We start from the raw sequence: 27,619 nt of genomic DNA, 5'->3' as shown, positions 1-27,619 counted from the left end.
CAAGACAGCCTGCGGCAGACAGCGAAAGAATATCTGCTTAGGAGCATGAACTAACGAACTAGAGAGACAGGCCTAGACGACGACGTCTACCTGGAGAAGATCTTAAGTACCAGAGAGCGTAATTCAGAACAGTTTCTCTGCAGGCAGACACGGAAGGTGGTACTGAGCGAGGTGGCGCAGTGGTTAGCACACTGGACTCGCATTCGGAAGGACGACGGTTCAATCCCGTCTCCGGCCATCCTGATTTAGGTTTTCCGTGATTCCCCTAAATCGCTACAGGCAAATGCCGGGATGGTTCCTTTGAAAGGGCACGGCCGATTTCCTTCCCCATCCTTCCCTCACCCGAGCTTGTGCTCCGTCTCTAATGACCTCGTTGTCGACGGGACGTTAAACACTAATGTCCTCCTCCTCCTCCTCCTCCTCCTCCACGGAAGGCAGTAGCGTGCTTTCACTCTGAAGACTTCTCAATCGTTGTTAAAAGAGTGTTTTGCTACGGGTTTACGTGCAAGTTCCGTACTCCCCTAGGACATTGGTACATGAGTTCTGAATTCATATAATATCACATGTATCTGGGTATAACAGCTTGATATAGAATGCATAATCATATAAAGATACAAAGAGAGTAAAATTATTAACTTAAAAGATTCCGCGTTGCGACTGAAAACGCTTAGCGATCGGTAAAAAATGCTTAAGGAGTCGAAACATAATTAAATTAGTGAGGTGCAAGATACTGCAAGCGCTCTATTAAAATGCACAGTAGAGTTAGCACCATGTGAGGAGAAAGTGAGCCTCTTGTAGTTACCCGAGGACTGCGAGGAGACAGCGAGCAGCGTCGTGACGCCAAGCGTGGTGCGGCCCGGAACGGAGTCGACGTCCATCCAGAAGGAGACCCACGAGATGACGACGATGAGCATGGTGGGCAGGTAGCTCTGCACCAGGTGGTAGCCCACCGACCGCGACAGGTGGAACTCCGCCACCAGGCAGCTGTAGTTGCCTGCGCAGGGCGGACACCCAACTCGCGACATAACAACATTACCGCCACAAGTGTTTCTGTGTTTCGCCAGTCTACAGGTATTATAGCAAATAATAAAGTCACTACCGAATCCACGGGTTCCCAAATAAAATACTCTCCCTCTCCGTCTCTCTCTCTGTCTCTCTGTCTCTCTCTCTCTCTCTCATCACACACACACACACACACACACACACACACACACACACACACTACCACACACTAAATATCGGTATGAGAACAACAATACTCAGAAGCTTTACACGTAGGAAGCTACCCCAAAAAGCTTACTGCAGTCCACTTGCTAATCATTCCAGAAATAGTTACACCATTTTCCTCAGATGGGTCGGATTTGAACCAGTGAGATAACAATTATTGTTTTATATCTTTCAACATTTTTCTTCAGTCTACGAGTAGTTCCTTTCCTTATAAGCATCATTACGTTATTCGTTTACAGCAGGTGCTATGCATGCGAAAATGTAGAAGAAGAAGTTCATAAAACAGCAACAGGTCTTTTTGCCAATCACAGTACTGCTCCAATGGAACAGTTCGAAAAGAGTGAAGCGTTTCAGTATTTTTCAATACGATGAGTGATGATGCGCATCACTAAACTTGAAGTATAGCACAATGATTAGTTGTGACTTGTTGATAAAACAAACTAGTAATTCCAGTTTGGATATTAAAATGGGTTTCTTTATCCTTCATAGGATGATGAGTCATACTAATTTTTTAAACACCAATGTTACTTATAAATAAGTTCTTCTTTTCAGGATATTTTTGGTAACGTATGTATTTTCAAAATCTCCACATTTATTTTAATACTCTTCCTCATAACAGAGGCTCGGAACCTGTTACTGGGATTAGGTGGGATACAATTCAAATTTTACTACATTCTGCTCCACCGAAGTAAAACCATAGAATTAGTAATTGCAGCTATTACAGAAGAGGAAACGAATTATGATAATGTAAAAAGACAAAATTAATCTACATCCATCCCGCTCATCCTGCAACAACATCACAAAATGAAAAACATTAACTGAACTCAACTACGAAGGCCTAAGGACAAACGCAAAGCCGAGATATTTTCAAAAACGCAGGTACACTGCCATGTGACTCATGCGCAGAACGCCAGTTTCACGCAGAATTTGTGGACTACCGAAAATATATAACCAAAATCAACTTTTAAGGCAAATAACAAATGGGATTAACTTAAATCCAGGCAAGTTGAAGCCTTGTTTTTGAGGCACCAGTCGACAGCGTGACGGCCGTGCTGCCGGTTCAGATAGTGGATGACACGTGGATTACAAGCCCCATAAAGTGCCACAGCTAGACATGTTTATCTAAAGCTTGAAAACTCTGCGCAAGAGGATTCACTTCAGGCTCAAAGTACAGAAGAATTCTACTCATAGACGCAGAATCATGTGGGACATAGAATGACGCACTAGAACACAAAGTGTTCCGAAGGCGAACGCACAAAGGCAGGTATTGGTGAAGCGGATTTCAGTATCATCCCGTGCCGAAGAACTCAGTTATGTACTGGCTGACTCCTTGTACGCTGTATATAAGCGACGCTCACAGTATAAAACACAGGCTAAAAGGCTAAAGACAGCTTTCTTAGCCGTTGACTATAGCGTCTAATTGGTACAATCGAAATTCATTCACCAAAGAGTGTGCAGTAAATAGTTCAGAATTTTAGTCAAGAACGTTTACTATCCAATGAATCCACAGCGTGGAAGATATCTCTTAGAAACATTAGGTAATAAAACACAAATTGCTGCTATAGTAGTTTAGAGTTTTTTGTGAACGATCCATTTCGGCTAGATTGCCATCTTCACACATGTTCATGTACGATTCTCGTAACTTTCATAACTCGACGTTTTATCGTCAGATCTGACAGCATCTTTGCCCAACTGTCACAACTGTAATGGAACCATGATTACATGGGGTGAGGATCACCTCAGATGGTCAAGTGATTTTACTTTTTACACCAAGTGATGAAGCTTTAAAGTCTTCCGAAACCGGTGGTGAACAATAAAGGACTTTAGGTTAAACAACTGTTTGTGGTTTCTTCATTTTACAAATTGGACGTATACACTTGCGACTGTCCCATAATCAGAACTCTTGGTGTATCAGGCGTGGTGAGCTCTTGTGTTTTGGTGTTTTTATATATTCGTCCACCCGCTGTAGATTCGTTAAATCATCACATGGATGTAACGTATCAGTCAGAGTAACGCGTGTGAAGTTAAAGATCACATCAAAGCTAAGTAAAATATCAGAGACATTCGAACGAAATGTTGCTGTTATCATATGGTTATTAAAGATGTAGTTGAGATAGAATTAGAAATTGACCTTATCAATAAAGATGGAGGTTTTTGCCCAAATTCTGTTTGGAAGCCTGCCTTCTCCCTGTTGAAACAACAGAAGGACAGAGTTCACCCTGCTTGCTCACCCACTGGTAATTAATGTTCACTGTAAATAACTTCTGATGCTGGTCATCTTTAATTGTGTCGTGGCGCTAGCAGTTTCGGCTTGTATGTTCTCTCTCTGCATACGCCCTGCGTCCTGATGTTTTAAATAGCTTTGCTCGGCGCTCTCTATTAGCATTCCTGCCTTGAAAATGACGGAGTGCGCTCCTGTAGTAATATCGCCGTTGTCGAGGACGTCATCCGGCTGCATTCCCGTAATTTATTTGACCATTTTACACGTCGGGAGAAAATGAAGTTTCATGTGGTTCAGTCGTATCTGTTGTAATACTATTGCCGTCTACGGGATAATGGTAACAAATAGACAGATGGGTTGAGAATGGGCTTCGTTTCTATTCCATCCGTCTCCTCGACTCTCTCTCACTTGCAGACACATCCTCCCTCTACCTTCCTCTCTCTCACTCTCTCTCTATTTTTTCTCCATATCTCTCTCTGTTAGTCGGGCTGAAGCTGTCAGCTGCTGATATCTTCCAGTAACTATTCGAACAACATGTTACTTAAATGACACTCCTTTTTTAATTTGGCTTTCTCATTACGCATTTGCGCAAAAGATCAGGAGCAGCTGTGTTGCTTTAATCATTATCTCAACAATGGTTCCTGACCGTGGGAAAATTCATGGTTCCATATATTTATCTCCTGAAAAATCTCTAAGATGAATACAAATGGCAACCTACTACTTGCTTAGCTATGTCCTGAAAGTTGAGCTTCTTAGATATGCACATGATGAAAAATTTTGGGTTTATAGTGTTCTTTCTCTAGCTATTGCTAACCTCAAAGATTATTGCACATAAAACTGCAGCGCTGAATTTGTTCTACTCAGGGCCCTGTGTGATTAGGAGATATTGCTTCCACACTAACCGCAATTCTTTCTGTCAACTTTCAATAAGAACTTTACAAAGAGTGCTTGAGGGATCGCGCAGTCATGAGGCTGTAGGGAACTGTCCACTACAGACGATGATGCTCAGCACCCCCGACACCCACCAAGGTGAACAGATTAGCGAAATTAACAATTTTTAATATCAACTGCACTATCGTCAGGCAGCCTGTTGTACAAAGAGGTGTAGCGAAATGAAAGTGAAACAATATCTATAAAATTTACTTAAAAGCGCCTCATTGTTAGGTGCCAGGAATCGTGTCGGTAAAGTATATCACCCTAAATCCCTACAGCCAATATTTTGCAGTGTCTGCTAGACTCACGACCTGGTTGAGATCCCTAATAATGCTATCGCTCCTTACCAAATTACAGATATTACGGATGTCAGAGCGGGTTAGTGAACGTAGGTAAAATGACGAATATTATAAGCCCATGTATATCGGAGAACGGATAGGACATCACAAAGTATTAGTAGAAGTCGAACGTTTCAAGAGCAGTGGACAGCTAAAAACAGTTTAGAAGTCCCGCAGCTCAATCGGTCCACTTGATGCAGCAACATAGAATAAGAGAAATCGTATAGAAAGGATACTAAGGGCACAACAGAAATGATGAGTCCCGTTACAATTTCCATCGATCAAAATATAAAACACTATATCTGTTTGAAAGGAGGTAACTACTAAAAATCCTGGTTAAAATATACAAGTATACTGCCATTCTGCATCGACGGCTGTCTGCAGGAAAAAATTGCCAAAAGCAAGTTTCGATTTGAACTCATTTCTTGTCACCGGCTTGTCTGTTAACAATAATAATAATAACAATAAAGAAGAAGAAAAATAATTTCTTACAAAACTTCTTTGATGTTTTATATTTATTCACTTAATTGTCATGCCCAGACCCCACTTCTAATCTGGCCTATTGTGGCTACTTTAGATTAATTTATCATTAAGTTCTCATGTGATGCACCATTTATCCAAATATGTAAAGGTAGTAGTACCCTTGGCTTGTACACTTCAGCACCACAACACACTCTTGTTGTACCTTGTTTCATTACATTTGTACATTTTATTAATTTTATTGTGTAGTTCCGTCATGTACATCCTTTACATGTTTTTTGTAGATAGGTGAACTAGATTTTTACATTTAATTTAATGTACGTGTTGTTTATTTATACTTCCCAGGATTTTATAACCTCCATTTACGTGGAAAATTTTAGGCTTATTTTCAGTCTATCATCCATCAGGTATAACAGTTTTAATTTGTGACCCGAAATTCTCTGTTCTTTGTGCACTCATATTTAGGGTTTTATACATGCCAAGATATTTTATTGTCTGTAAGTTTTCTTTTCACCTCATTGTCTTCCTTCTTTATTTTACCGCCCCTCCCTCAAGCCCCTCCTTTAGTCTCATAGTTATTAGTCAATATATGTTGGTACTTGAATCACCTTTCATGAATTTAGTATTATTTATTGTCCATTGTATAAATTTTGTCACACACAGTGCTAGAATGTAGGCACAATAACACATGATTGTAGAATCGATCAAAATTGTCAAGTATCTGTCTTAATATATCCTTTTCTCTAAATAGATTCATGTTATATAAATACCAGAATATTCCTGTAATCTTCTGAAAAGTTTTAAAATTACCTACTTAATAGTTAGGTCTACTAAGTACTTTTGACAGAGATTTAGTATACTACATAGCCGTATATATTTATGCGCTTACGGATTTTATGATACTGTATATTCTTTTTGCCTCTTCTGTGTGATACTTCCGTTCACGGTAGCTCCTACACAGTATATGATGAAATGTTATTATGTTTTCTGTTCACAGTCACTTTGTTAGCTTATCATATTGACAGCATATAGCATGTGACCTACGTTACTTTTATGTACTGCTTTTCTAGATGTATTTATCATGTTTTGGTTTTGAAATTCTTAAAAAGGCCCCTTGTCATGAAATACACGCTACATACTAACCTTACACCTGCTCATGTAAGAAATTTTTAATGAGTTCTAACTTTTAATTTGTCTGTTCGTACCTTTAACTAGTTCTTTCTACGTAGATGACAATATCCTCCTGTGACGGTAGTAGCAAATTGTTCAGGTTTGTATTCTTTTCATTGATGGATTATTTTACATTTAACTGTTATTCACTGGTTTCTAAAGTTATGATCTGTTTCCTGAGATCAACAATTGCTATTACAAATCACAACCCTATTATTTCGTTACATGTATGAATTTCTGTTACGATTCATTAGGGGAGATTAATGGGGTTACAGGGCTATCATGCGACAACACGCTACCATAAATTAACATGCTGAGCCGACCCTTTGAAGGTACGGACTAAAGGTCAAGAAAAAAGAAGTATGAAAGGAAGCAGTCATCAAATGAGCTGACTGCAAACCACTGCATTTCAGTACAAACTTTATACATAGCAGTATGACGCTTTATAACAATGAAATGATTATATTTCCTGAGTGCACTGGGATGATACGGAGGAATGGAAAGACTAGTGGAAGATCGGAGGAGATCAGTTTGTGTTCTGGAGAAATCGAACACAAAGGAAGGAATAGTTACACAACCACTTTGAATAAACTCTGAAGAAAGCCAAACCTAAATTAAAAGAAACTGTATACTTAGAGTTCGACTGAGGTAAATTTTTTATAAAATTCAGTGATAGGAGGCATGAAATAAATCGAAGGAAAGGTTCTCTATAACTGATACGGGAAACAGAATGCAGTTATGAGAGTAAAAAGACGTGAAAAGATGGAAGACTTTTCAATTTGTAAATCGAGCAAGCAGTAAAATAAAGCAAAGATGTATTTGGAAAAGGTATTATACTTCAGTGAAATAAATGAAAGTTTTCTGATGACAGTAATTCTGCAAGAGAGGGCGTAGGACTCAAAGATCAATAGAAATAGGTAGGTTCAGGGAAGGATGGTATAAGATGAACATCAGCAAAAGTAAAAGAAGGGCAATGGACCGAACTACAATTACATCAGACGATGCCGAGTGAATAAGATTAGAAAACGAGGGACTAAAAGTAGTAAATGAGCTTTCTCTTCTTGCAGAAAAATAATGGACAACAGTCGAGATAGAAAAGATACTGAAAGCAGACTTTTCTGAAGAAGTAAATATTTCAACATCTAATATAAAAGTGTAGGCGTGTTTTCTGTAAGTATTTCTCTAGAGGGTAGCCATGTACCAAGTGATACTACAGCTATACCCAACATAGACGGAAAGATAACGTAAGTTTTTCAAAGATGATTGTGCACTTGAGTGCTGACCATTAGTTGGGTAGATTTTATAAATAATGAAGATGTACTGAGTCAAACTGAGGAGAACGGAAATTTATGGAACCACCTAAGAAAAAGAAAGAATCGGCTAACTGAACATACATCTGAGGCAACAAGGGGAAGTCAATTTAATTATGGAGAACAGTGTGAAAGTTAGTAGTTGTAGAATGAAAGCAACACATGTCTACAGCAACAAAGAGGAAGTGGATGTTTGATGCAAGAGTTGTACAGAGGTGAAGAGGCTTGCACAGGATATACTAGAGGCGAGAGCTGCATCAGTCTTCGGACCAAACCAACAATACCAGTCAATAAAGAGAAATTATAGGTAAACATTTCTTTTACAGAGTCTAACACCGTTGTGCATTGCGATGAAATTTATGGACATGTAGTCTGCCTGTATGGTTTGATTCGTGAGGCAAAGTCTATCTTTTCCTGTTCTGTGAAATGAATTTTATCCACAGTGAATGCTGTTGAATTCCGTGACTGTTCTTTTATATGTTGTAGAAAACTTTCCGCTACCAGTCACAATAAAAGGTTATTTATTTTTCACACGACTGGTTTCGGGCTTGCGCCCATCCTCAGGTGTTTATAGATTCATGTACATGTTTATATTGCTGAAGATCACTGTATATAAAAAAATTTGCTGGTGATTAAACAGATATGAGTGGGAGAACTGTAAGGGTCAAGGCATCATTTGTCGAAAATATATCTTTGCTGTTCTGTTATCAATTCACTGCATATTTATCTCGGTGAACGTGCAATTACCCGCAGAGGTTTCTTTTATAATGCGAGCTGGTTATGGTGAAGTTTCTACAGTCAATGCTAATTCATTATTTCTAGGTATGTTATATGAGTACCTCATCAAAGACTGAAAGAAAATTTGAGATAACTTAATGAACAGAATGTGTCAACATGAATGATTGCTGAAAGAGTAAATCAGTTCATAAATGAAAAGTGCGAAAGGGGGTTGTCTTTTTTATTTTCCAAACGTTGTAAAAGTTTCAGCGACATCTTAATGTCGGTTATGGAATATAAGTAACATTCTAAGGTATATTAGAGTACAAACTAACTTTTTTTTCATTCCCCGACTCACCTATTTGAAAGGATTCCTGACAATCAGACGCTGCAATCTTGACAATCTCGAACTGTGGCATACGTAATCCTTTCCCCATGATTACTGGATTTAAGGTCTTCCATTCAAGGCTCAGCTCCTCTATGGTTTTGGAAACTATAAAGTGAAAATTTTTTTGTAGCGCCGGTAACAGTGGCAGATGATTTGTTTTTATATATATTAAACTTAACAAAACGATCATGGAGTGAACAAATGTAAGTAACTGAGTGCATCTCATATAAATACGATCCCAGAGTTGTTAAAAGTAACTGAATAAACTCAAACTATGTGTTTGTTAATGGAACGATCCAGGAGCGTACTGCTGGTTCATAGCGTTTGGCAATAAGACTAGGTGAGAGATAGGTGCGCTGACACACTGACGTCCTGAGGACATACGGCCGACTTACAACGCCTGCGCCTGTTGGCCGCTCCGTACGTGGTCCGCACGCGGGGGTACCTGTTAGCAGCGAAAGCACTGACCGTGTCAGAGATTGTGGCCGGCGACACTCGGCATAGTAACCTGGCTGCGACTGCGTGGAAGCAGGCCCTACGTCCTACCTCGCCATCAGCGCTGAGTGTCTTTCTGATAAGTACACCTAGTGCTTATTCTCAAGACATGCCGAGAATATAGCCGCAGTCCCACTCAACCCTTTCGTAGTTGATTGGATACGTACGTCCACCAAATAACGCGCACTTTTGAGCATTGAGACAACTATATCTCATCTGTCTAGTGACAGCGTCTAGCGAGATCCTTTCGGAACTTCGAGAAAAATAGTACGTTCCACTGGCTGAATATATAGTAGACTGTTATGAACTTGAGTGGTTTGTGTTTATAGGATGCATAGTGTGTCGGTTTCACGAGTAACATATGAAATTACTATCTTCCGCATTCCAACAATATCTGAAGTAACTGTTTTTCTTAAACATATCTGACATTCTTTTGAAACATCCCTACACACCTAAGTGATTATGGTGCTTTGTACATAATTTGTTTGTAATGGTATTTATATACCCCATAAAACTTAGCAGAATGTTAAAAACATTGGTATGTTATGTGTGAAAGTCATATTAAAATACTACATTGTAAACTTGTATGCGATATTTCAGTTTTTCATGCCAGGAGAATAAATCAATTTTGGTACTGATTTCTTACACTTTTCTCCATAATATCCGTTGTAATGAACTCATCCTAAAAAAATTATCTCTGACAATCCTAGGCGCACATACATGGATGTAGTTAGGTTCCTGGGACATGTGTCCCATTTTGCCAAATCTATCAGCTTACAATTTTTTTGGTAGTGAAAGTTTAATATCTATCACGAAGGAAGGCAGTTTTTACCATTTTATTTTTGAAATGCATGCAAATAAATTTAACCATGAAAAGGTTTATAAGACTGTGGAAGGTGCTTCTTTCGATGGACTCACTAACGACACTTTTCCAGTATTTCTACATTTGTGCTTGAATTAGACTCCGATAATTATTGTGCCTGCATGATACTATGAACCGGCAGTATACCCATCGAGTGACCGGTCAATGATTATGCCGGGAGAAACTGAAGGATCGTATGTTTTAGTTAGGTGCTGTACGTTGATAACAACATATGCTTACAATTAGATTATATTCATGTCGAATAATGATAAGTTTTTGTTTAATTTTTAGCAGTGTTGCTTGTAACAACCAGAGTCTCTTGTACGTCCATACTACTAAGAATATTTTTAAAATTATGGAAGAACCTTAATGCCCTTACATCAATATTTCCTCTCATGAATAGTACTTACAGCTAGCAACCTCCATCGTGCACACTTGGCTGTCTAGTGGAAACTTTGAGAGATCCATCATACAGGAAAACGTTAACTTCAGTCTGAAACAATATGATAAGCTAATACTAACTGTTCAATGAAGTCATACATTTAAATTATGAAATGTAACATTTAATTGCATACAGTTATTCCTGTTGAAAGAATTTAGTCATAAAAATGCTATTAAATAAGAGAGTAAAATTTCTTTTCTGCAAAAGTACACTCAATAAAATAAAAATATGGGGGTTGTATGCACACATGCGAGAATATTTTACTTTATATTTCGTGTACATCACGAGGAAAGGTACACTATTTACAATGATGTATGCAAAAGGAACCAGAGATACAGGCAGAAAATCATACAATCCCAAAACACTATGAGTATCCACTAATCCCTCAATACAAATATGTTAAAGCATATCAAGGAGTCACAGATGTGAAACACCATTTTGACTGATGTCGAATGAAAAAAGTTACGAGCCCTCGAATTAGTACGAACTGCACTGTTTACAGAGGGTCAAGAGTCTTGGGGGACCCTTGAGCGACAATAGGTGCGGTACTTCGAAAGCGTATTGAACCGTTTTTGTGTGGACTGCGATCGACAGGTAAACAATGGCAGATGAATGCTCATATACCTTTAGTTTGGTTGGCATTAATTTTCTGCCGGTGTAATAGTCCAGCAAGCGACCAATACTGCAGCATAATTCAGTAAAGCATGTTCCTTGTTTTATACGAACAGTAAAGAGAGTTCATGAAATTATAATTGAGACATTTGACTTAATCAATGCTTCTGCCAGATATTACAAATGTAATGATTCAGTTCTCATGGCCTTAATGTGACAGTTCTTGGCTGCAATCCATATTAAGTGCATATAGTTCCTGATGGGACTCCGTTAACTTGAAAGTAAGCTAGTTTTCAAATACTCTGTGTTTCATAGAATGATGAAAATTATATTTCAGTGTGTATCTACACCTACACCTGCAAACCAAGTGCATGGCAGAGGGGGCGTCCAATTTCACCGGTTATTAGGGCTTTCTCCCGTTTCCTTCACGTGTGGATGGTGGGAAGACTGATTGCTTAAATGCCTCTGTGCAGACTCCAGACTTCGAGACCCCTATGGGAACGATAGGTAGAGAGCTGTAATATGTTTCTAGAGTCATCATTAAAACTGAATCGGTAACGCCGGAAATGCATATCCTCCTATTTCCATCTATTGTACTATAAATTTGTTTTCCTTAATTTTGTTACCTCAGGATATAACATTTCTGTGTCTTTGTATATTGTAATTGTTTTACTATTTGTATATATATATATGCATTTATGTCGATGTATAATTGGTTTGTTTTGTGAATATTATTTGTATTTTTACGCTGGGTCTTGCCTAGGGAAAACTGCTATCGAACGATTACATCGATAGGTCGTGTGAAGAATCAAAGTGTGTAGGATCTTTGGTAGTGTTAACTCTGTCGCGTGGAGCGCGGGCTGAGCAGAGAGAGAGAGTCTGGCTGGAGTAGCGAGTGGAGCAGGTGTGTTGTGTGAAGCTCCCGTGAGTTGCCGCGCTTTCGGGGTTTGGCAGCATGTAATTGCGCTCGACTTGCGATGATAGTTTCTGACATGGTGTCGCGGACGGGAAGCATTAGCTGGCGCACATCAAGAGCCCGTTTCGTCTGGTGACCGTGTCGAGAAGAAGGCGCGCCAACATCCAGCTTCTGCAACAGCGACGGCCGACAATGAGTGACTGTCGCCACCTCCTCGATCGACGGCTTCAAACCGTCAATCAACCAACAAGGAAGACTGGAAGCACGTAAAGTTTTAGAACTGTATGGGAGACCTCAGCTTTTCAAACTGTTCACATCACAAAATTACAGCAACTTAGTATGAACCTTTTTTGCTCATTGTTCCAATTGCATTACCAAGCAGGGTCCCTTCCTTTTCCGAAATGAACCCGAGTGTCGTTGAAATTCAGACGCCAGCATTAAAGTACAATCATTCCATTTCACTGCTTTAATTTCAAAGTTCACTTTAAGTATTCATAGCTGGCTACAATATTTAGATTACACGAGCACAAATTAAGAGTGCTAGTTTTGTTACCATATTTTAGCTTAGCTGTGACTGCAGCTCAGCTTGGTACGTACTAAATTTTACTATTGTTAATTGTTCAGAATCATTTAATTCAAGTTCAAAGTTAAATCTCTTATTTCTAAATAGCATAGATTCAAGTAGCTTTTGAAATGATTGTTGAGGTAGTCCAAGACTAACCGTATTTCACTGAAATTCGATGTGCTTCAGAAAGAAAGCTCACTATTAACTTCAGTCACTAAATTAACTTTCGATTTTCCGGTTTTATTAATTCTTTTGCTAAATTAAGTGTAGCGAAATTTATTACTTCTGACAAACTTTCAGTTTTCACACTACACGTGTCAACCTTCAGTTGCCACGCTTCTAGTGCTGATTATATGTGTAATAACCTTTCTTTTTCAGTTATTATAGTAATTGTCCATAGGACTGGCGACCGTAATTTTCCCCAAATCTCAAATATCTAATTACCGCTAGTTAATTGTTCACGTAACGGCCGCACATTTACTTTCTTTATTAACTTTACCCCTTTTCAAAATTAATTTCCACCAGTTTCATTTGCATTTTTCCTTTCATGTAGATGTAACCCTTTCCTCCCTCTTTACCGACAGATTATCTTCGGTGACGATTGCTTTTCCCAAATTTCCATTAGGTACACGCGGTTTAATTTTTCACTGTCATTAAGGTCGATAAGTGAGGGGGAGGTTACACGTGGCGACCTGGTGACAGGACAATCTTCAGATTTGAGGTTGTTCTGGACACGAATTTTGCGTTGTGCAAATCTCGTAACAAAGTACTGGTTACGTACAGGCTGTTACGTCAGCGAGAATAAGTAGTGGGAGTAATCCTAATTATATTTGACATTTGGCATTTACATTGAAAATTATTAAAATGAGTGAAGGCAACAATTGCCAAAATTTGGTAGACTTGGATACGGTTTAATCGGTCGAACAGTGGGAAACGCGCACCGCGGTACCCACTGTTCAGGGGCAGGTGGCTAGCTTGAAAGACGCGACCGCCGAAACGCAACAAAGAGCAGAAATGGAATTCCAAACTTTAGAAAATGTTTCGGAATCGGAAGTGAAAACCAAATCTGAATCCCTTGATGACGAATACGGGGGGACAATTAAAGAGGAAGCCGCTACGGAAGTAAAACCGGTAGTTTCCGGGAATTTAACTGATTTATTGAATGTTTTGATTAACGAAATCAAGAGTCAATCGGCCAAGCAAGAAGCTCAGGCTGCCAAGCAAGAAGCTCAGGCTGCCAAGCAAGAAGCTCAGGCTGCCAAGCAAGAAGCTCAGTCTGAAAAAATTGAACGGATGCTAGACAAACAGAACAAAGCTATTAACGTTGTTAACAACAATGTTGGAGTTGTTGACACAAAAGTTGATAAAATCAAAGAAGATATTGTTGTAATTAATACCGAAATCGGTAATCTTAAACAGGAAATGATAGGCGTTCAGGCGGAAATTGCGAGCATAAATACTCGTTTTTATTCCGAAATTAGCAGAATCGAGAAAAGTGTAGGAGAATCAGTTGCTCCGATCATCGAGAATAAGGTGACGGAACAAATTCAATTAGTGAAAAAAGAGGATCAAAAGAAGGTGGAAACTTTAAAGGCTTTAGTATCCGAAGTAGATACAAAAGTGACGAAGCAGGCTAATACCTGCGAAGAGAAAAAAAGGGAAGTAGAAACGCTTGCGACAACCACTTGTCAAGTAATTACGAAAGTGTCGGAATTAGAAAAGAAACTTGACGAAAAACAGAGCTATGTGCCAATCTATGCACATAGTTCGGAATTGTTGACGAAAGAGGAGCGGTTCGACCCCTTGAAAAAAGGCGGTATACACGCGACGGATTTCATTAAGAATTGTGAAAGAGTTTTACCCAGATCATGGACTAATTAGAGAAAAATTAATGCGATTATTGATGTGTTGGCTGGTGATGCCAAGCGTTGGGGCTTAAACCTCAACATTACGAACCTGACTTTTGACGAATTTAAAAATTTGTTTCTGGCTGAATACTGGTCAGAGCAAAAACAGCAAAGTGTCTGGCGCGAACTTGTCGTATCGAGGCCTTTCGATGCGAATTCGCGCGGTTCGATGAAGGAGTTTTGTGAGGGCTTGATCCGCAAGTTGGAATATTTGCGTGATCGCCGCACGGAATCCGAAATAGTCTGGGAACTCTACAAAAAGCTTCCACATGATACAAAACGCTACATAGGAAGCAATTACAGGACAATAAATGATTTCCTGGAAAGAGTGGAGGACGAGGACAATTGGCGCAATAATCGCGACAGTGATAGAGGCCGTGGTAACAACAACGGGTACCACAGCAACCATAACAACGATAACCATGGGAATAATGCATACCGCAACCATGGCAGCAATAACAATAATGGTTCGGACCGTAATAACAATCGGTACAATGCAAATAATAACAGGAATGACGGAAACCAGTATCATACTAACGTGATACGGGCTTCACAGAATAGTAATAACGCCAGAGGGTGTGATCAGCCGCCTCAGCAGCATCCGGGGAGCGTATCTGCTGGGACGAGGCAGGGAAACCATTAGCCGCGCCGGTGAGGGGCCGACCGGGCGTGGAGAAATTTTGGCGGCCCAATAACAGGAGAAAACCCAGGTGACGTCGTTATGAAAATTCCGTGTGGAATAATCAACGGCGGGAGAGTGTGCCAGTGTTAGGAGAAAGGAGTGCGCCCACAAGTAGTAGATCAGCTGTATACACGGCAGTAGGAAGTACATTCACTGTCAGTGAGAACAATTTAAGTAGTGTTCCGGAAATCGATTATAAAGTGGCAGCTGTAATACCCACAGCGGAACTGGGGATTGAGTTTAAGAACGATTCGCAATTGTTGAGAGAAGATCAGATGTCGGATAAAACGTCCGTCATTGAGCGAGGGGATGCAGAGAGGGATGAGGTCTGGTTAAGGCAGTTCGGTCGCTTATACGACGAACTAAGAGATTATAGGGGCCTGTACGGGAGAAGTGTTTATGGGGAGCGCGGGCAGGATTTGCCGCGTCTCGTCCCACAGGAAGATAGTAGTTGAGAAGTGATAGAAAGTTCTGGCCCTAACCGGCAGACTTTACTAGAAATAGTTGATGTTAATGGGGAGCACGAGCGAGATTCGTCGTGTTTCGTCCCGCAGGAGTTGGATGTTGAAGTAGTAACGGAAAGTTCTGGCCCTAACCGGCAGACTTTACCGAAAGTTGTAGTGGCAGAAGTAGCCGACCCATCCGACGCAAACCCCCAGTTTAAACATTGCGAGAGTATTAAGGAGAAAGATTATGAGAATTTTAGTGATAGCCGGACACGATTGGTAGGAAAGCACATAGATTACAGCGTGTATGAGGTTCGAGCTGACATTATACGGTCAAACGATAACAGTGTGGGTTGCGCAGATCTAGAGGAAGTAATTGCAGATACTACTGGGCACATTTCTCCAGGTAGATTGGCAGATGAGATCAATCTGACTAAAGAGGAATCAACGAAGGTGACAATTAGTGAATTGATAGCAAAGCAACACTCACTAGTTGACGAGTTACAGGAAAAGGTTTCGGTATTGGAGGCGAAGCTACAGACTAAGCCTCAGGACAGACGTGTTGAAATTAAAACTGTATGTGAACAGAGGCTGAAAAAGCCGCCAGATAAACCGTATTTAGAATCAAAGCCGGATGGTTTTTTTCTGGAATGACCTGGATATAGACGAGGATTTACTGAGGGAAAATAAAGAAACAGTCGAGGACAAGTGTAGACAGATAGTAGTGTCTGTTAATATGCACGACCTACAACTAAACGTGTTGATTGACATCGGTGCAGAATTGAGTGCTGTATCTGGGAAAATATTTGAGTTACTGACAGACAGACCTGGCATCGTAGTTATGCCAGTAACAGGAGTGAAAATTATCGGTGCTACTGGGAAGGCCAGTAAACCGGTCACAAAACAGATTTTTGTCCACTTCGAGATATGTGGGGCACGATTTGAACAAGAGTTTGTCGTCGTGCCAGACTTAACTACGGAAGTAATTATCGGGTTAGATTGGCTATTAAAGTACCGTGCAGTGATTAACTGCGAAAGCAATACTTTGATATGTATGTCACTAGATAAAGCAATAGTAGTTAGTTTTGACGAGGCAGGAGACGGTGTGCATAGGCAATAACAGCCTATACACATTGTTAAGTGGCCGCATGACATTGACGTAGGTATGAGTTTGAACTGCCGTAACGTGAGGAATTTCAGCATTGACAAAAGTGTAGAAAGTGAATTGGAAGAAATAATCAAATTCCCTCCACGGATTGACATTAGTATTGGTGTGAAAAAAGATCGTTTGCGAGAAGTAATGAAGCTAAAAGTCGATGCTGGCATACGTCGTCATGACGCTAAAGCGCGTTTTGCTAAGTTTGCAATCGGAGACTTAGTACTTGTAAAAGCTCATGAGAAATCGAGCGAGATAGACCATGAAATCTCTAAATTTAAGTTTGTTTATAATGGACCATATAAAGTCATTGGTATACCTCACACAAATGTTTATTGCTTAGAGTATCCAAGCTCTGGAAAACTATTAGGTATACGGAACATTGTAGACTTGAAATTGTACGGACCTAGGATCGATTAATACCACACAATGGGTAATTTGTACAGTATGTAAAATAGAGTGTAAGATTTAACGATTTGCTAGATTGCCATGCCTTTGACTGACCAAGGTCATTAAAGAAGTTGTAATTAATAAGTAATTAATTTTGATTAATCAATTTAATTTTAATCAATTTAATCATGATCTAATCAACTGAAAAATCCAAACTGCTAGTTTAAGTTTTCAGCTGAGTCACAGTAGATTAAGGAATATAAATATGATTTTGTAAATAGCTGTAAGATTTCATAAATATGTGAGATACTAGTCATTGCCGATGTACTTAGACGCTGTTTTAAGTTTCAGGCTAGTACATGCGTGTGATGATGGACAGTGTTGAGTTATCCACTGTGATAGTGTTTATGGACTCCTTGAGATTACTCGGGAGTGAGTTTTTCCGAGAGAATTCAGTGAAACGGACGTTCTGGAAACGCCGTTACAAGGGCGAGTGAGATCAAGCGTGCCGCACAGGCGGGCGCAACAATAATGGCAAGGCGGAGCCGCTGTCGGCTCTTGTGTCGCTGTCGGCTCTTGTGCCGCTGTCGGCGTTCTTTGTACTTGCGGGTACGAAAGGCGGAGTTGTTTTTCTTCCCAGACAGCTGATGTGTACGAATTCGGCTGTCAATATTTATGTTTTTGTCGATCTGCTGTGTATTATTTTCTGGTTTAGCGTTAAGTGGACACTCATGGAGAGAGTTTTAATTATGAAAAGGTTATATAAAATGTGTATTCTATGTAATTAATTATTAATTTGCGTATTTTGATATACCTGTTTTCTATGAACATGTAATCTGATTAAATTTGTAAATAGTACTCCATTTCTTGATACTGCTAGGAATTTTGATTTTTAGAATAGCTAAACCATTTTCTATGTTTTCTATGAATTTTAATATGTTGTCAACCTGTTTTATTTTGTGCAAGATGACAGAGTGGAATAAGACTAGGAGTGTCTCCACTCAATTATTATCGTCTAAAAATTGGTTTACGGTTAAATAGACGAATCCTAAATTTTGTTGATGTTTCTTTTTTGGGATATTTTCTGAGTCTGTTTAGGTTACACGAACATCCTCAGACAATGTGGGGCGCGTGTAACGCCGGAAATACATATCCTCCTATTTCCATCTATTGTACTATAAATTTGTTTTCCTTAATTTTGTTACCTCAAGATATAACATTTCTCTGTCTTTGTATATTGTAATTGTTTTACTATTTGTGTATATATATATATATATATATATATATATATATATATATGTCGATGTATAATTGGTTTGTTTTGTGAATATTATTTGCATTTTTACGCTGGGTCTTGCCTGGGGAAAACTGCTATCGAACGATTACATCGATAGGTCGTGTGAAGAATCAAAGTGTGTAGGATCTTTGGTAGTGTTAACTCTGTCGCGTGGAGCGCGGGCTGAGCAGAGGGAGAGTGTCTGGCTGGAGTAGCGAGTGGAGCAGGTGTGTTGTGTGAAGCTCCCGTGAGTTGCCGCGCTTTCGGGGTTTGGCAGCATGTAATTGCGCTCGACTTGCGATGATAGTTTCTGACATGGTGTCGCGGACGGGAAGCATTAGCTGGCGCACATCAAGAGCCCGTTTCGTCTGGTGACCGTGTCGAGAAGAAGGCGCGCCAACATCCAGCTTCTGCAACTGCGACGGCCGACAATGAGTGACTGTCGCCCCCTCTTCGATCGACGGCTTCAAACCGTCAATCAACCAACAAGGAAGACTGGAAGCACGTAAAGTTTTAGAACTGTATGGCAGACCTCAGCTTTTCAAACTGTTCACATCACAAAATTACAGCAACTTAGTATGAACCTTTTTTTCTCATTGTCCCAATTGCATTACCAAGCAGGATCCCTTCCTTTTCCGAAATGAACCCGAGTGTCGTTGAAATTCAGACGCCAGCATTAAAGTACAATCATTCCATTTCACTGCTTTAATTTCAAAGTTCACTTTAAGTATTCATAGCTGGCTACAATATTTAGATTACACAAGCACAAATTAAGAGTGCTAGTTTTGTTACCATATTTTAGCTTAGCTGTGACTGCAGCTCAGCTTGGTACGTACTAAATTTTACTATTGTTAATTGTTCAGAATCATTTAATTCAAGTTCAAAGTTAAATCTCTTATTTCTAAATTGCGTAGATTCAAGTAGCTTTTGAAATGATTGTTGAGGTAGTCCAAGACTAACCGTATTTTACTGAATTTCGATGTGCTTCAGAAAGAAAGCTCACTATTAACTTCAGTCACTAAATTAACTTTCGATTTTCCGGTTTTATTAATTCTTTTGCTAAATTAAGTGTAGTGAAATTTATTACTTCTGACAAACTTTCAGTTTTCACACTACACGTGTCAACCTTCAGTTGCCACGCTTCTAGTGCTGATTATATGTGTAATAACCTTTCTTTTTCAGTTATTATAGTAATTGTCCATAGGACTGGCGACCGTAATTTTCCCCAAATCTCAAATATCTAATTACCGCTAGCTAATTGTTAACGTAACGGCCGCACATTTACTTTCTTTATTAACTTTACCCCTTTTCAAAATTAATTTCCACCAGTTTCATTTGCATTTTTCCTTTCATGTAGATGTAATCCTTTCCTCCCTCTTTACCGACAGATTAACTTCGGTGACGATTGCTTTTCCCAAATTTCCATTAGGTACACGCGGTTTAATTTTTCACTGCCATTAAGGTCGATAATTGAGGGGGAGGTTACAAATCTAGGAACTTCCTAAGTAGGTTTTGAGTGGATAGTTCGCCTCTGTCTTTAACAAAATGCCAGCCCTGTCTTTTTAGCATTTTCGGGACACCTTCTCGCGGTTCGAATAAGACCGCCCTAGCCTTCTCTTCATATTTCATTGTCCCCTGTTAGTGCAATTTGATATGCATCCCACACTTGGGAAACTTTCTAGGAAGGATCGTGCGAGTAGTTTGTAAACGGACTGCATTTCCCTAGTAATCTAAGAATGAATCGCAAAATGCCACCTGCTTGACCTACTACTGAGACTGTATAAACATTCCATTTCATAACACACACAGGCCGATGTGGCCAAGCGCCTTTAGGCGCTTCATTCCTGAACCGTGCTGCTGCTAAGGTCACAGGTTCAAATCCCCCCTCGGGCCATGGATATGTGTGATGTCCTTAGGTTAGTTAGGTTTAGGTAGTTCTAAGTCTAGGGGACTGATGACCAAGATGTTAAGTCCCATAGTGGTTAGAGCCGTTTGAAACATTTTTAAACTATTTCTTAACACAACAGCCAGGTGTACGCATCAGTTAACCAATTCCAAATGGGACTCAGTTACATGGGTACTACCGCTAGGATACTACTTCTTTTTCTCATTTCGAGAAGTGCACTACTTTTCATTTCTGAACATTTGAAGCAAGTTGCCAATCTTTTTACAACCTTGAGACCTTATCAAAATCTGACTGAATATTTACACAGTTTTTTTCAGAAATAACTTCATTATCAACAACTGCATCGACTACAAGAAGTCGGAGGTTATTGTTAACATTGTGCACAAGGTTAATAGTATAAAGCACCAGCACCAAAGGATATAACACTTCCCGGGGACACACTCAACTTTACTTCTGCATCTATCAACGAGTCTCCATCCAACATAACTTGCTACGTCCTCCCTAACAAAAAATTCGGCGATCAAATCAAAAATTACGCTTGATAGCCTGTAAGATGGCAGTTTACAAATTAAGCGTAGACATGGTGCTGAGTAAAATACTTTTGAAAACTCGTGTAATAATGCAGTCACATATCTATCCTGGTCCATGACTTTCAGGCTGTAATGTGTGAAAAGTGAGAATTGTGTTTCACGTAGTACATGTATTCGGAAACCAAATTAGTACTCATGGACGAGGTCATTCTGTTCGAGATAATTTCATTTGAGCTCACAGTGAGTTCTAAGATTCTACAACAAATGAATGTCAAGGATGCTGGAAGGCAGTTTTGTCGATGACTTCTGTAACCTTTCTTGTAGACGAGTGGGACCTGTGCTTTCTTTCAAATACTAGGAGTGGTTATTTTTTTGAGAGATCTATGGTAGATTATACTTAAAAGAGGGTCTAACTCATCCGCATATTCATTGTGCCATTTGACAGAGCCGGAGCTTTGTTTAATTTTGACGATATCAGCTGTTTCTCGACGTCACTGCACTGACGCTGAAATCTATTTCGCTCATCTTTTGAGTGGTACGAGAATTAATGGGGGCAATACTTCTGGATTATCTTATCAAAGGCACATTTCAAATTGAAATCAAGCATTTGTGATTTTTCTTTGCTATCTTCAATTTCAGTTCCTGCCCCTTCTGTGAGTGACTGGACGCCAATTCTGTGGCCACTAACAGTCTTTACATGTAGGCAGAATTTCTTTGGGTCTTCACTTAAAGCGTCACGATCTGCTCTCTTGACAGCCAAACGCATTACATTCATCATATCTCTACTTGCAGCCCTCTAATTTATACTACACAAATCACGCAGTTGTGTCTGTTTCTTTATGAGTTTCTTCAATTGGTTTATTTCAGCACAAAAATGTGTAGCCATTTCATTTACATGTATGTTTTGCTCCAAACAGTGCTTAGCGTTCCCTGTATAGCATACTGTGTTATATTAAAATTAGAAAGGTAAAAATTGTCATTCCATTTTAAATGCCTGTTTTTCAATGTAACAGAAAGATAAAAGCAACAAATGTAAAATTTAAATAACCAGAAAATAGTGCAGGAGGTACCTGGTTAATTAATCTGTGTTATATAGTGAGTAAGCACAAGGCGTGTGAAATTCCAGAACATTTTCATTCATTGAAATGTATGACAATGTATTTATCCGTTAAAGAAACAATAAAATTGAAAATCTGGCACCAATTACAGCCAGATATGTAGATATAGTTGGGAACTGATTAAGATTTCTTAGCCTTTTTTATTTTTAAATTTCAATCCCGCACATTTTGTTTATCTGAATCTGTAATAATGACTGGTTACAGACAGTTGTCAAACACTACGGTGATTGTAAGTCCGTAATTAACAAAGCTATTCCCTCTGTCAGTAAAAACATGTTACATCGAGAGACGTTATAGCTACAAAACATGTTAAGTGCTACTATATACCATCGTCTGTGCTCATTTTAAGGAGAAATGGACAGGAAAACCTTATAATACTTAGCGCAATAGAGGAATCATGGCCAATTATTTCGTATTTATGTAAAGCTGTAACTCTGATTTTTCTAGTTACTTTCGAAAGTGTCTTACACCTTTCAAAAAAAATATTCTAATGTTAATATCGATTAAGCAGTACCTTTACTAACAGCTGAGTGACTCTTTGCGAACATTTCATACAGTTACGGGGCTGATATATTTTTTCAGGCTAAATATCTAATTCTTTAATTTATATTTGACGTTAGATTTAGTAACAGCATTGCAATTAGAGGACTTATAGTTTGCATATTGTCAGCGCAATCATGTAAGAACATGACTGCAATACATGACACTATCTTTTGTGCAGAAAATTAATTTTGCTAGCCATAGGCTGTGTGATAAGCTGACTGCCTACATGGCTCATTTGTGGAGCGGGCCTGGGTTTCATAGAGAGTCGGAAGCGGATTATTCGAAATCAGCTTCCGGACCAGAGACCCACATACTGACGTCAGCGAAACGTGTAAGATAGGATTTGCATTGAGACCCTGACATTCCTGCCTGAGCGGCCGATATCTTGGGTAGAGCACGAACTGCTGTGGACGAGTCTATCATATGATGAACATTATTAGGTGACCATAGCTATTCTGTCCGAGACACGTCACGCGTATCAAAAGCGTACTGTTCGTTGTTGTATTCTATGTTGCTGATCTGGAATTTGAATTTCTAAAAGGCCCCTAACAAAGCTTTTCAAACTGTATTTTGCCATTGGTTTCTAGCCATTATAGGTTATTGTAGCACCCAAAACAAGTTAATTGTTCCATTGGTGTAACCAGTCACATTTGAATTACATTTCAGTACTCATGCAGAGCATCGGAGAGTATTTATTCCATCTGAACGTCTTGTATTCCATATTTACTGAATATCTTTTTATTCATTAAGATTGTATTTTTGCTTCTGTTTTTGCTTTAACAATGTCTCGTTTGACCATCACAAATCGAAAATTTTATTACACCTTTACTGTAGAAGTATTGAGCGCTATTTCACACACCAAAATTCATTCAAATATCATACGGTTTCATTGTATAATCATTATCGGTATGGTTACATAATCAAATTTTTGATGACATCGCAATTAGTTTTGATGTGTATGTTTACTATTTTCGAATTACATTCAAGTGCCTGATTGATCTCTCTGCTCTCTGTACCATTTGCAGTGACATCACGTAGCAGTTATCTGGAAATTACCATAATGTAATATGAGTGCAGTTACTGACATTACCAACATTATTTTAACTGACGATGTTTAACAAATTCATAGTTAGTTACAGTAGCAAGGAAAACATGAGTATGAAGTTTAGTTTCGCAAGGAGGTGCAGCTTTCATGATACAATGTGTTTTCTTGGCTCAGAAAGTCAGCTGGAAATGAGACACCTCTGTCAGTCATGAGCCTTCACAGCAAGGAGTATCTTGTGGAAAACAGTAGTCTTCTTGAGGTGTGTGCCTTGTGCGTTGCTGTCATTTTCAGGAGGGGTTTCGATAGAACACCAATAGCTGATTAGTGGTTTCTTTTATGTGAAGCTGGTGGATGCTTGTCATTGTACTAACACATTGGCTTTCACGACATCGTTGCTAAGGATCTCTCTTTAGTTTATGCCAAAGAAATTAAATGACTTATGCCACTGTCACCCACTTATTATACGTCAGGTCAGTTACGATCACTTACATCCCATTTTGTCAGCATACTGTCATCCCACCATTCAAAATATTTGAGTATTTAAGTAGTGCATTGGCACTTATAATAGGATTTGAGGCATTTCACAGGTGCCGGTCGTTTTCGCCATAATAGACACAAGACAGTCGCCATAATCAGACGAATATGTGCTAACAAACGAAAACTATTGTTACTCGGAACTTTTATCTACATGGAAACATGAATTACTATGAAGATATTTGTAACTGCGTCACTCAGGACCTCTAGTGACATTCATCCTTCACTCTCCATCTACGATTACACTTTTGTGAGTGTGTGTGTGTGTGGGGGGGGGGGGGGGGGGCGACTGATTGTTCTCCACAAAAAGTTCGAATTGTTGGTCAAGGGGATCCAAACTGCTGTACTTATTATTGATAATTTCTTTGAGTAGCCAGAAGTATTCTCCCAGGTTGCATTCCACTCTTTCCTCTACTTTCACTGCGCAGCACAACGATACTTATCGTTGCTGAAACGAGACAAATGCCGAGTAGCTTACTTTTCTCCATATGCATTCGTATAGTCAGGTCCGTAAAAAGAACTGATGTCTCCCACATGGTGTTAGCGTTTTACTGTTTCGTGTAAATATTTTCTAGGCGGCCTGTGTTTGGGCTTTTCCGGGCAGTGATACGGAATGTATTATCGTATTTAGAATGGAATTTCTTGATCTGTCCTCTTTCCCTGATGACAGTGTATGCGTTGTGATCAATATAAACTTACCGGTATTGTAATTATGTCATAGCTCTTGTGACTCTGTAAAGCATTTGCTTCTAATGTTACTTGGCCTTCTGTATTTTGATGCCACAATTCATTTCCTGTCGAGGAATGTGTTTAATGATTCCTCGTATATGTCTGCTAGACTTTTGGTCGTAAATTATTTCACTTGGCATGAGTCCTGGTGCTGCACTAGGTAGCTTATTTACAACAGTGAAGAAGTCATTGCAAAGTCTCTCCACTTTTTTGTTGGTTTTATCAGTAGGCACGATTCATCTGATTGATCTCCTTTATTATCTTTTAAGCTGGATTAGATTTACCTCTGTACTCGGGTATCATAACTTCTTTTACACTGGAGTTGCAAAGAAACTGGTATAGGCATGCGTACTCAAATACAGAGATATGTAAGCTGGCAGAATACGGCGCTGCAGTTGGCAACGCCCACGTAAGACGACTGTCTGGTACAGTCGCTACACCGTTTGCTGCTGCTACAAAGACAGGTTTTCAAGATTTAAGTGAGTCTGAACGTGGTGTTACAGTCGGCACACGAGCGATGGGACACAGCATCTCCGAGAGAGCGATGAAGTGGGGATTTTCCCGTACTACCATTTGACGAGTGTCCCGTGAATATCAGGAATCCGGTAAAACATCAGATCTCTTACATCGCTACGGCCGGAAAAAGATCCTGCAAGAACGGGACCAACGACGGCTGAAGAGAATCGTTCAAAATGACAGAAGTGAGACCCTTCAGAAAACTGCTGCAGATTTCAATGCTTGACCATCAACAAGTGTCAGCGTGCGAACTATTCAACGAAACATCGTCGATATGGTCTTTTGGAGCCGAAGGCCCACTCGTGTACACTAGATGACCGCACGCCACAAAGTTGTACGCCTCGCTTGGGTCCGTCAACACCGACATTCGGCTGTTGATGGCTGGAAACATGTTGCCTAGTCGGACGAGTCTCGTTTCAAATTGTATCGAGCTGATGGACGCGTACGGGTATGGAGACAACCTCATGAATCCATGGACCCTGCATATCAGCCGTGGACTTTTCAAGCTGGAGGAAGCTTTGTAATGGATTGGGGTGTGTGCAGTTGGAGTGATATGGAACCCCCTATACGTATACAAACGACTGTGACAGTTGACACGTACGTAGGCATCCTGTCTGATAACTTCCATCCATTCACGTCCATTGTGCACTCCGACGGACTTGGACAATTACAGCAGGACAACGCGACACCCCACACGTCCAGAATTGCTACAGAGTGACTCTAGGAACTATCTTACGAGTTCCACTAGCCACCAGACTCCCCAGATATGAATATTATTGTGCATATCAAGGATGCCTTGCAACGTGTTTTTCAGAAGTTGTATCTACCCCCTCCTACTCTTACGGATGTATGGACAGCCCTGCAGAATTCATGGTGTCATTCGCTCCAGCAGTACTTCAGAAATTAGTCAAGTCCATGTCATGTAGTGTTGCGGCACTTGTGTGTGCTGGTGGGGCCCCTGCACGATATTAGGCAGGTGATTCAGATTCTTTGGCTCTTCAGTGTATACGATGGCGTCATAACATGTCGTTCGATGTTCTGTATACGATTTGCGGCTCACTGTCGCTTAAGATATGTTTGGGATGGCAGATTGCACTTTGATAATCAATTTTCAATGCAGCTGCTTTGCTGTTGTTCCTCCTAAGTCGACAGAATGTACTGTATATAGACATAATTTGTTATTAGTTTTCCCTGTATTTCGATGGCTACAATATCCTTTGCATTTTCTACATGATCGGATACACTGGAACGTACCTATTTACTGTTGAAGATTTGAATTGTTTGCATATTTCGCAGTAACATAACAGTTTGCACGTTTACTTTGTATTAAAAGATAAACAGAAAAGGAACTACACATATGCCGGCTCTGAAGTGTTCGTTGTTCTGTTGTGTTGCCTGAATAGGTCTCTATCTTTATGTTGTGTGATATGAATGTTGCAATACTGGGTCATTAGAAGCAAATGCTATCTATGCTACGATATATCATTGTGGAGCAATTAATGCTTCGGCTGCTTTCCGTCAGTTGTACATCCAAAACATATTTTCATACTTTTTAATTCCTGACCTTCATTCTCATCACGTCTAAAGTTCTTATTAGGTGTTAAACGTCGCCTTCGTACTGTGCAGGTCTTCTTGTTGCTATAAAAATGTCTTTCTCTTGAGGGTTCACTGCTGTAATATCGTGAAATTCTGTAGATAAGAGAGACAACGCATGTGAAAGAGCATTTCGCTATTTTTTCTCCATGGATTTTAATTACTACTCCGAATTTTTCCTTTGTTTCCTTTACTGCTTGCTCATTATACAGATTGAATAACATTGGGGATAGGCTACAACCCTGTCTCACTCCCTTCCCAACCACTGGTTCCCTTTCATGCCCCTCGACTCTTATAACTGCCATCTGGCTTCAGTACAAACTGTAAATTTTACCCTTGACACCTTCAGAATATGTAAGAGAGTATTCCACACAACATTGTCAAAAGCTATCTCTAAGTCTACAAATGCTAGAAACGAAGTTTTTCCTTTCCTTAATCTTCCTTCTAAGATACGTCGTAGGGTCAGTATTGCCTCAAGTTTTCCAACATTTCTACGGAATCCAAACTGATATTCCCCGACGTCGGCTTCTACCAGTTTTTCCTTTCGTCTGTAAAGAATTTGTGTTAGTATT

At 39.7% G+C, this 27,619-nt stretch overlaps 1 protein-coding gene across 1 annotated transcript in view; it reads right to left on the bottom strand.

The window, feature by feature from the left end:
- LOC126251866 (glycine receptor subunit alpha-3-like) overlaps nucleotides 1-27,619 on the bottom strand; it is a 718,212-nt gene that overhangs the window by 70,844 nt on the left and 619,749 nt on the right. Inside the window, exons 6-8 of the mRNA XM_049952553.1 lie at nucleotides 10,552-10,634; nucleotides 8,755-8,889; nucleotides 803-994 (exon numbers count right to left, since the gene is read on the bottom strand). Of these exons, the coding sequence (XP_049808510.1) occupies nucleotides 803-994; nucleotides 8,755-8,889; nucleotides 10,552-10,634 (410 nt within the window). The remainder of the gene's footprint in view (nucleotides 1-802; nucleotides 995-8,754; nucleotides 8,890-10,551; nucleotides 10,635-27,619) is intronic.

Source organism: Schistocerca nitens, chromosome 4, assembly GCF_023898315.1.
Source record: "Schistocerca nitens isolate TAMUIC-IGC-003100 chromosome 4, iqSchNite1.1, whole genome shotgun sequence".
NCBI lineage: Eukaryota > Metazoa > Arthropoda > Insecta > Orthoptera > Acrididae > Schistocerca > Schistocerca nitens.
The sequence above is the reverse complement of the archived record's forward strand: the minus strand, read 5'-3'. Positions and strand labels throughout refer to the sequence as shown.